The sequence below is a fragment of the Callorhinus ursinus genome, unplaced genomic scaffold, assembly GCF_003265705.2.
Source record: "Callorhinus ursinus isolate GAN/ISIS: 27379988/994484 unplaced genomic scaffold, GSC_fseal_2.0 scaffold24, whole genome shotgun sequence".
Classification (NCBI taxonomy): domain Eukaryota; kingdom Metazoa; phylum Chordata; class Mammalia; order Carnivora; family Otariidae; genus Callorhinus; species Callorhinus ursinus.
In genome coordinates, this window is record NW_027397086.1 from 9,824,254 (window position 1) to 9,835,276 (window position 11,023).

The 11,023-nt window shown below is 52.0% G+C and overlaps 1 protein-coding gene across 5 annotated transcripts in view; it reads right to left on the minus strand.

The window, feature by feature from the left end:
- Positions 1-2,211: 2,211 nt before the first annotated feature.
- Positions 2,212-11,023, minus strand: part of GSN (gelsolin) — a 54,472-nt gene continuing 45,660 nt past the window's right edge. For all 5 annotated transcript variants that reach the window (XM_025887974.1, XM_025887976.2, XM_073905815.1 and 2 more), the window contains 8 exons: positions 10,823-10,956; positions 8,377-8,467; positions 6,969-7,139; positions 6,155-6,329; positions 4,986-5,110; positions 4,708-4,785; positions 3,018-3,078; positions 2,212-2,591 (listed from right to left, as the gene is read on the minus strand). In XM_025887974.1, coding sequence (XP_025743759.1) covers positions 2,422-2,591; positions 3,018-3,078; positions 4,708-4,785; positions 4,986-5,110; positions 6,155-6,329; positions 6,969-7,139; positions 8,377-8,467; positions 10,823-10,956 — 1,005 coding nt within the window. In that variant the 3' untranslated portion in view covers positions 2,212-2,421. The remainder of the gene's footprint in view (positions 2,592-3,017; positions 3,079-4,707; positions 4,786-4,985; positions 5,111-6,154; positions 6,330-6,968; positions 7,140-8,376; positions 8,468-10,822; positions 10,957-11,023) is intronic.

Sequence of the window (11,023 nt, forward strand, 5' to 3'; positions counted from 1 at the left end):
GAAGTCCGAGTGAGTGACTCCGTAGCCTCAGGCAGCGTCCTCTGAGCACTGTGGAGCTCTGTCAAAGACCACAGCCACCAATAAACTGAAACTGGCCAATAAACCAACTTGAATGGCAGTAGAGGAAATGAATTCCAGGGCAGGTCTACTTGCAATTCGTCCTCCCACAAGTTTTTAGGATGTGAGCTGGCTCGTCTAGACAGGCCTCCGCCTGCCTCTTATGGAAGGTTCTAGAAGCCCCAGGTGAAAATGCTGCTTTTGTTCCAGAATTCTGCATTTGTCAAGTTGATCACTTTGTGAAAGTAACCCTTTGGGGTGAGGCAGGAGTTACGAGAGCAAGTCCAAATCCCTTCGCATACTAGTTGGGGTTCCCCTGGGCCCTGCCCACCTCTCAGATGGGAGGCCCAGCCCTCCCCGGCTGCTCCGGCCTTACGGGCTGTCCCTGAGCGTACTGTTCTACCTCATCACTCCCTCTGTACTTGCTGCACAGTCTGCCTGAAAAGCAAGGGCCCCACCCCGTGACTCACCTGGAAAATTCCTTCTCCGCTCCCCTTGTCACCTCTGTGACGAATCAGAATCTCTGGAGGTAGGGCCCCTGGGGCATCTCTGCTTTTAAAAAGTTCCCTGGGCGAGCTGAGTGAGCAGCAGCTCTGGAAATGGCAGTGTAAACACACACACACCCTTCCTACCACATAAACCTTCACACTGGCCTGTGTTCTCCGTCCCAGCCCCAGGAATGGGAGACTCCCTCTGTAACAGTTGGGGTTCAGGAGGAGAGGTGGCACGGAACAAAATGGGAGGAGAACGTGCGGAGAAAAGACCAGAAGGATAGAGGGGAGGGAAAGCGATCCGTTCCACAGCAGTTCCTTGCTCTGGTTTGGAACATCCGTGGAGGAAAGCTCTAGAAGCAGCTCATGGAAAAGTCTAAAAGGGACTTTGTGACACTCTGAGCGTGAGCAGAGATTCAGGGCCTGGGCGGGGGGACAAAGTGGGGCACACAGGAAGTCCCTCTCCCACAGCTTTGGGAGCCTTCGGGGGCACCTTCTGTGATGGTAACTTCAGTAGCCAAGGAGATTTCTCCAAATAGCTTTGGGGCAGCGGAATGACTCGTGGAAGGCAGAGGAAGCCAGGAAGGTGTAGGCAGATTAGTTACAGGGCATGACGGCTGGGAGAATGCACCTTGTCCAGGCTTCTAGGCAGCGAATGCAAATGGCTAAGGGCCCCAGCCCCTGGCTTCGAGCTCTGTCCCCACAGGTGCACCAAAGCCATGCCTCCCGATGACGGTGTGGAGTGGGGAGATAAGACACCACAGCTGCTCCTGGGAAGAGCGCAGCTCCTCCACTGGCTGATGGGACCGTGGCTCAGGAACACTTTGAATCAAACAGGTATCTGCACCCCTGTGTCCACAGTGGTCTTGTTCACAATAGCCAGAACGTGGAAATGACCTGAGTGCCCACCGATGGATGAATGGACGAACCAAATGTGGTGTATACACACAATGGAATAGTATTCAGCCACAAAAAGGAATGAAATTTTGGTATTTGCTGCAAAGTATATGAATCCTGGAAACATTATGCTAAGTGAAACAAGCCAGACACAGAAGGCAAATTTTGTATGGGAAAAGGCAAATTCATGGAGACAGAAAGTCGAATAAAGGTTACCAGGAGCAGAGAGGAGGGAGGAACGGGAGTTATTGTGTAATGGGCACACCGTGTATGCTGGGGATATGAAAAAGGTTTGGGTATAGATCGTGGTGATGACCTCACAACACCGTAAATGTATTTAATGCTACTGAATGCCACTTACAAATGGTCAAAATGAGTATTATATGTAGTTTACCACAATAAAAAATGGCAAAAATGGGACTATACGATTAAAAAAGCTTTTCTTCTGGGGGGTGGGTTGTTTTGGGTTTTAGGGTTTTTTTGTTTTTTTTCTTTCGCTCAAGCATTCCCTGACAAGCTCTGCTAGACTTGCCTGGACTACACAGCCATCTGGGGTGGGCCCCCTCCCGATTCCCTTCCACACAGGCCATTCCCCTGGAGCCATCTCTGCACGTCCCACCTCATCCTGGCATCAGCTTATCGAAGGTCCAGGATTCCCACCCAGCGTGAGTGCAGCTCATCCACCGGTGCAAGGGCACAGGCAAGGCCCCTCCCTGGGCACTTCCAGAAGAATCACCAGGACAGACGGAGCCGCGGCAGGCTCACATACTTCCAAAAGCTCTTTATTGAATTCAATTTTCCAAAAGCACAGATACTTGAGACAATTTTCGCAAGGACCCTGAATTTTTACGTGGCTGTTTTTGGCTACAGTAAAAACACACTCACACACACCAGAGAGGCCCTGCTCGCTGTAAGGTCTCTGACGGATGGACTGTTAGGAAAGGCACTGAGCGGGGACAGGGGTGGGGTCTCTCCTTCAGGCTGCCAGTTCGGCCACGGCTCTGTCCAAGGGGTCCACAGACCAGTAGCTGTCATCCCAGCCGAGGAACCAGCCCACGAAGGAGGGAGGTTCAAAGCCTTGCTTCACGATGGTGATGGGGGTCCGCCTGTCGCGATTAGCTGGGTCCGTCTCGATATAACGCTTAGCTGTAGATACACACGTGCAGGAAAAGGAAACCCCAGAAATCCTTAGTGACTGCTTAACCAGGGAGAGGTGCTTCGGGGCAGGAGCTGCCTAGGCTTCTGGTCTTACTGTCTCCAATGCCCAGTCCCCGCACTAGACACCACCATCCCTTAAGGGCAATGACCCCACATGGCTCTTCCACCACCCTGCCCGCGAGCCCCAGAAGGGACAGGGGTCACAGTTCAACTTCCTGCTTCACAAAGTTTATATCATTTCTCACTCCTGCTCTCCCCTACTGGGAGTTAGTAAAGAACCAGCTTTAGAGTTCCAGCTCCCCAATCAGATCTGGTCAGCTACCATGGCTCTGGTCAGGAACTCCCCAGACCCATGCGGGAAGCTGCTCCCACCACACCACAGGACACAGACCCACAGGCACGCTCGGTCCTCACCAGAGCTCAACGCTTCTGTCTTCTCCTCTTCTTGAGAATCCTTTCCAACCCAGACAAAGACCTGGAGTGAGATGTGAAATGAGACGGGTAGGAAGGTCCCGGCCACAGGGAGGGTCCGGGTGCTGGATGTGGGACACAGCCCACAGCTGACAGAGCCCAGAGACCAGGATGGGAAGGATTTGGAACCAAGTCTACAAACTGGTGACCTACCAGCATTCTTTGTCGGTCCACCCGCCATCACACGTTGGTCTGCAATGTCTTTTTAGACAAGTTTCATTACCAGCTTACATTAACATCTAGAGTTCCCAGTTTTCTTGAAAACTTGGAGGATCTGGCAACCATGGGCCTTCACCTTTGTGTGGATGAAGCCGGGTGGCAGCAACGCCCCCCCCCCCACTTCAGACGAGCAGTTCCAGTTTGCCTCAAGCCCCAGCAGCTCGTGTCCGCCCCCCATCCCAGCCCCTCACTTACTAACATTGCTGACCAGGTGCATCAGGCACTGAGTTTGAGATCCCTCTCTAGAAGTGCATGAATGATCCCTCTATAGGGATCAGCAAGTGAGTGGCCAAACACATGCTCACAACAAATATGCCCTGAGCCTGCTACGTGCCATTTCTGTGTGTGACTGGGCCGCATAAGTCTAAGGCTTGGAAAAAGTAGAAGTTTTGAGCTTGATGCAAGTTTTGTAATACAAACATTTTTATGCATCTCTAACATATTTTAAAAAGCACCTGTCACTGATACACTGATATTAGACAATAAAACACCAGACTTGACTTCTCTTATCTACAAATGTGTTCCCTGCTGAGCTAGAAGCCCCTTCGTGGCAGGTATTATGTCTATTTTGCTCATCATAGGACTCCAGCATGGTTCCTGATAGACAGTGGGGTGTAGGAAATGCTGGCTGAGTGAATGAATAAGCAGATGAACGAACAGATTATGTAGCCAGGGGAGCAATTGGTGACGATAGCTGAAGGGCTCAAGCTGTGACCATTCTGGCACCGATCCTCCCACTGGGCATCCCAAGCAGAGATAGAGGGACTTATGCCTTTGGGGCGGCCATCTGTAACTGATAACTCTGATAAGAAGGGTTATTGACTGCCATCCCCATGAGAACGTAAGCCCCACAAGGGCAGAGGAGTGTCTGCTCTATCCCCAGCATCTGGATCAGTGTCTGGCACGAAGCAGGTGCTCAGTTAATATTGGTCGACTGAATGGCTCCATCCCCATCCGGTCCTACACAATAGCCTTCCCTAGGAGAAGAAGCAGAGAGCTCAGAGCCCTCTAAAACAGAAGGAGATGCACTCCGAAACTTCCAGGTGTCACTCTGTGGACAGTTTATGCCTGCATATGACATGCTAAATTCAAGTTTCTTTATCAATAGATTTAAAGTAAGAGTTCACACCCCGCTAAGGCCTGGGAGAGAATGCTGGTCATCTGATTTGCATTTATATGGTACTTTGCAGTTTGTGATGTCATCTAATCTACATCTCATCTTAGTGAATGAGGCAAGGTAGGTACCATCGCTCCCATTTTGCAGAGGAGGAAATGGAGGCCCAGAAGGGGGAAGGGACTCAACTGCAGCACAGGGATCTTTCCAGTAACACCTGGCAACTGATCTTAGAGCCGGATGTCTAGTTCCTCCCACTCCCTCAGCCCAGACAGCCTACACCTTCTGTCCTTCACCCACCTGGTCCCAGGTGTCCAGGAGCATGACGTCATCTGTGGCCAGGTCTTCCTGCATGAGCTCGCCAGGAACCTCTTCGATCTGGGAAGGAACAGAAGGGGTTAATGAAAGCTCACCAGCCTCCCCCCCGCCCCCCCCCCCAGGCTCCTTCCCCTGGCTGGGCTCACTGGGTTTACACCCAGGAAGGAGTTGCTCCAGCCGGCAGGGGATCCTTCCTCCGTGCTGTCCGCCTCCCCGTGGGGGATCGGGGAGCAGAGGCAGAGGCCTCCACGGGGACTCACCACAAAACGTCCGATCTTATTGGAGCAGGCAAAGAGGCGAGGAGGGTGGGCGTCCATCTTCTTGTCCTTCAGCCGCGGGGACGTGCGGTAGGCAGCCTTGCCACCCAGGGCCTCCCAGAAGCTGTCTGTGAGGGGAGACCACAGCAGTTGGTCCCCTGACACCAACTCCCCCAGCACGCTCATCAGACCCCGTGGTAAAAACCCTGCCCTAGAACAACCCAATGCTCTCAAGCCCCCTCCACCCAGGGGACCAGAGAGGGACAGGGCCTGAGGGAATCTGAAGGTGATGAAACAGAGACCAGAGAGCCGACTTGGCAGTACGCACACAGGCAGGGCTACCTCTGGCTTCTGAATGACAGCACTGAGGGCTGGGGATAATTATCCCTGCTCAACAGACAGGGTGACGGAGGCTCAGAGAGGGTAAGCAACTCACCCAACATCACACAGCTAGTAAGTGGGAAAGCCCGGGTACAAATCCTGTCTGACTCCAGCCCACCCCACCCCCACCCCCGATTCTTTCCACTACACCTGCTCTGTCCACATGTGGCTATTTAAGTTCATTAAAATTAAATACAATTAGACATTCAGTTCCTCATTCTCATTAATTCCCAGCAGCCATATTTCAAGTGCTCAGTAGCCACATGTGACTAGTGATCACCATATTGGACCTGGGCAGGTAGGAACATGTCCATCCTCTCAGAAAGTCCCCTGGACAGTGCAGCTGTAGACTGAGCTGCTCCTCCCCACGTCTACTGAGTGTCAGGCGGGAAGGAATGGGCTCATAGCAAGAGCAGAGAGACTGAGGGCTGGCGTGAAGAAGATGTTCCCACCTATGTTCGGGAAACAGAGCAGGCTTGTGGCAATTCTGTCCTTGGAGATTCTGAAGATTAGGAGAGACTGCTACTCCTGCCTGTCTTTCAAGGCTTCCTAGCAAGGGACCACCTCCTCCAGCAGCCCTCCTTGAATGCCCCAGCCCACACTGAACTCTCCTTTCTCTTAGCTCCTGAAGGCCTCCCTCTCACTGACCATAGCCCTCAACCTGCTTTTCTTGAACACACCTTTGGGGACAGAGGATCCAGAGCCCCTCCCCCCCCAAGCAGAAAGAAGGGAGGGAACCTAAGAGCTGCAGTCCCGGGGGAGCAGCAGGCCCCTCTCCCCCCAGCTCCTACCTGGTTCGCTGCCTTCTGCCACCTGCACAGGTTGGGCCCGCAGGACCCTGAGCAGCTCCTGGGCCCCCGTCTTCTCTGCCTCACTGGCTCCGGCACCCACCCACAAGTAGGCGGCCGAGGGAGTTTTCAGGACAAAGGCATCATTGGAGTTCAGCGCACCAGCCTTAGGAATTATCTGGGAAGGCAGCGCTCAATTAATCAGAAACCAGACCAAAAGTCCTCAGCCCCCTCCTTACTGCCCAGGAGACCCTGCAGCAGGACCAGCTCTTGGATGGAGACTTGGAAGGGCACCCCCATCATAGCTGAGAGCACAGATTTTGGACAACGAGGGGCTTAGTTGATTCCCATGATTCACTAACGTGGTGTGGCTCAACATGGTCATTCTAGAATTCTGGGCTGCATTAACAGAAGTTGAGTGCCCAGAACAAAGGAGGTGGTAGTCCCATTCTCCTCTAGGCTGCTCTGAGCATCCTGTAGGATTATGTTCTGGTCTGCGCCTTCTGCCATAAAAGGGACAGAGACCACGTGGCATACAATCAGGAAGCGTCCAGATGGTGAAGAATGGACTACCTGTTAGGTAGTGAGCTCTCCATTATGGAAGGTATGCAAGAAGCCCCAGGCATCCTTGAGACAAGAGGAAGTCTAAGACGTACAATTCTGCTTGCCAGGCCAGGGAAGTTACAAAAAGCTCCTTCCTAACTCCTGACCCAACCGCCCCCTCCCCCAACCAGTCCTGTGCCCAGACATCTGCCCATCGAGCATGGGAAGCTTCAAGTAGGCCAATCCCTCCTGGGGTCCAGGGCCTGGGCCTTACCTCAACGGCTCGGGTGGCTCCAGAGCTGCTGGCCCGGACCTGGAAGAGGCGGGTACTGGCAGGGGCCGTCTGCCCGCCCTCACGGGAGGTGCCACCCTTATAGATGATCATAGGTTTCCCGCCAAACAGGCTCATGAGGTGGGCTGGCTCCTTGCCTTGGACCACACGGCTCTGGCAGGGTGATAGGACAGCAAGTCAGGCAAGGAGAGTGGGGGTATTTGTCCTTCTGTGTGGCAGCAAGCTCATCCCCCCGCCCAGCCACCATGGCCTAGGCCCATCCTCCAAACAAGGCCAGCACGCCGGTGTCTGCACACGGTGGGGCGCATGAGCCCACAGCACACGGGAGCTGGGCGGGGAAATGGGGAGTCCCCGGGAAGCTGGAGACAACGCCACTGCCTCACGTCCCCCAGGCACTGCCTCGGCTGCCCTCCCTTCCCATGAGGACCTGCCTTGCTGACCCTGAGTCTAGTCCAAGAACAAAGAGAACCCATGTTTGCGAATATTCCCTTAAATAGAAACACATGGGTTGTTCGTCGACATTCTTCCAGAATGGTGACGTCAGCTCAGGGCATGAAAGACGGCAGAGTGGTGAGAATAGAGCTTTCTAGACATGGAGAGACCCCTCTTGCACAGCCAGAGGAACCTCTTAAACCCATAAATCCCTTCACATCACATTTACCAGGGAGCAATATCCCCTTGTTCTCAGGGTTAAGGTCAATCCTCACCATGGCTTCTGGGTGGTCTGGTCCCTCTGCGCACATCTCGAGACTTTTCTCATGGCACTTGGTCCCTTGGCCTACTGCTCAATGCCCCCTCCCACCTCAGGGCCTTTGCATATACTCTTCCCTCTGCCTGAAATGTGCCTGCCCAACTCCTACTCCCCCATTAGGTCCCAGCAGAAAAGTATCTTCCTAAGGAGGTCCTTGTCTAATCCAGTTAGATCCTCCCTGGGATCTATATGTCCTTACTTAACACATATGTAACTGGGGACTATTATGGGCCAGGCATGGCTCTAAATGCTTTACTAATATTAACTCTTCATCTGCAAGGCAATGCTGGGGCAGAGAGAGGATTTGAGACTACACAGGCACAGAGCGGCTAAGTGACTCATTCGTGATGGCCCAGAGGTAAGACGGGATTCAACCTGCAGCAGGCGGCCTCCACATCCGCCCTCTGACTGAGCGGCCACACTGCCTCTCCTGAACATCTGAACATCTTTCTCCTCCCCACACTATAAACCGCATGAGCACAGGGACGCGACCTGTGCGTTCAGGGCTGCAGATGGTGTCGGGCACATGGGAGCCCTGCATAAATGTTTGTGGGGTGGGTGGACAGACAGTCAGCTAGAGGAGTGACCCGATGGATGAGGTGCAGGGTGGGGCCCAGCGGGGCACTGGGCTGGCCTCACCTGCACAGGGGACCCCCCGAGCTCCTCATCCAGCTGGGCAGTCAGGATGGCAGACGCAGCGACCTCATCTTGCGTGGACTGGGCACCCTGCCTGAGAGAGGAGGTGATACTCAGCACCGAGGTTTGCACAGAACCCAGAGTGTCTCCCTGGTCCCGGGCCTTGGGAAACCCACACGCCACAATCCCAGCTCAGCCTTCTTCTGAGATCTGAGCAAAACCAGTTGTCTCTCTTATCCTAAATGTGCCCTGCGGGGGGCCGGCGAGCTCATCCCAGGCAGAGCAGCCACGAGGGAAGGTGCCCTGAGATGCCAAGACGAAGAAAGGCGGCCAGGACATTTCTCACGGGGGAGAGGCAGGTCAGAGAACAGCAAGTGGGGCATGAGCCCCTTTGCGGGGAAAAGACATCAGTACTTATAGCCTCATGTGAACCTGCTCCGAGAAGTCTGTGCAGATGTCCACCAAAAGGATCCAAGCTGCTCGCCCTGAGAGGGGAGACTGGGCAGGGGCTTTGCTTTCCACCCTACCTCTTCCTATACTGTGCAAATTTCCCATAACTCATGTGTGTTATCTACAGAAGCAAACAAAATCTGACAAATCGAGGTGAGGATGCAGCTACTGTTTTTTAAAAAAATGCCTTCTTCTGAATTTTGTACCATGTGTATGTATTACCTAGTCAAAAAAAAAAAAATTCTTTGAAGCTGCTTTTAAAAGTCTGACGTTGTCACATGGAGAGGCGTTCTACAAAATAACCCACCGGCACTCTTCCAAAGTACCAACGTCATGAGAGAAAAGACTGAGGAGCTGTCCCAGATTAGGACTCGGTGATAAATCACTGAGGAGGCATGATGACTAAGTGCCATGTGGGATCCTGGGTTAGGTCCCAGGCCAGAAAGAAGACATGAGTGGGGCGACTGGTGAAATCCAAGGAAGGTGTACAGATTGGTAAATAGTATTGCGTCCAGTGTTAATTTCCTGGTTTTGATCATTGTACTTCGGTTAGGTAAGACACACACAGGGGGGAAGATGTGTAATGGGTACATGGAAACGGTACCATTTTTGCAACTTTTCAGGAAGCCTCAAGTTATGTCAAAACAAAAAATTTAAAGGGGAAGACATCCAACCAACATCAAAAAGTTCAGAGACGGTATAGTACGAGCAATACAAGTTAAAAATATACTGAGATACTGTCTTATCAGCGATAAGGTTGACAAACATCCAAAAGTTTGACAATACAGTCCACCGGAGAGGCCGTGGGGAAACAGACTCACTCGTGCTGCTGGGAATGCAAAATGCTACAAAGCCCATCTAGGGAAACTGGGCACCATCTATCAAAATGACAACTGCATTTAGTCTTTGACCTAGCAATCCCACTTCTGGGAATTTACCCTACAGACATTTCTCTACACATTCAAATGATATTTGTTTAAAGGTCACTAATCACAGCAATGCTTGTAATAGCAAAAGACTGGAATCAATCCAAGTATGCATTCACAGGGAATTTGTTAAACAAGCAACAGTGTAGCCCCACAGCAGAATATTATGGAGCTGTAAAAGGAAAAAAAAAAAAAAAAGAACAAGGAAGTACTCTATGTACTGACATGGGTCCATCTCCAGGAAGTACTAAGTGAAAAAAGCAAAGTGCAGAACAATATACACAGTATGCTATCCTTTGAAAGACAGGGAAGGGAGGGAACTAGGAATACAGTCCTATTTGCAGGAAGACTTACTGGAAGAACATATATAAAAAACAAATGAAAGCCAATACAGAGGGGTGGGGATTGGAGAATGGGGTGAAGGGGGTTGGGATGGGAACAAGATTTCTCAACAGATACCTTTTTATTGTCTTGACTTTTGAATTGTGTGACTGCATTGCCCATTTTAATGGAATTAAAAAAAATTTTTTAAAGAATTTTTTAAAATTATTATGTTATGTTAGTCACCATACCGTACATCATTAGTTTTTGACGTAGTGTTCCATGATTCATTGTTTGCGTTTAACACCCAGTGCTCCATGCAGTACGTGCCCTCCTTAATACCCATCACCGGGCTAACCCATCCCTCCACCCCCTCCCCTCTAGAACCCTCAGTTTGTTTTTCAGAGTCCATTGTCTGCCATGGTTCATCTCCCCCTTCATTTGGAATTAAAATTTTTAGATTAGAAAACACGTGGTAGAGTACAGTACTTGGTGTGGAATTGTGGGAGGGATCTTCTGTTTGCTTCTCCCTACTCACTGCATCTCCTACAATGGACATGTCATATTTTTGGAAGAACGGTTTGAACGTTGTTACGAGAAATAAGACAAGAGGCATTGCCCCGTGGATAGGAGCCCTCCCTCACAGTGTGGCCGTTCCACCGCAGGCCTCTCAGCCCCATGCCACGCTCAGGGCCCAGTCAGAGCCCCCCCCCCAACAACCCATCCCCCAGTGCACGACCGCACAGCCTCACCAGTTGTAGATGATCTGCCCCTGACGGCCACCGTGACGGTAGTGGTACAGAATGATGTAACTGTCCCCACCGTAGAACTGCCCGTACGTGGAGGGGTCCACAGGCACTTTGTTGGAGCCTTCGATTCTCCAGATCTGCCAGGATAAGGCCAGGCTCAGACACGGTGCGGTTCCCCCCACCCAGACCCCCCCAACCCAGGCC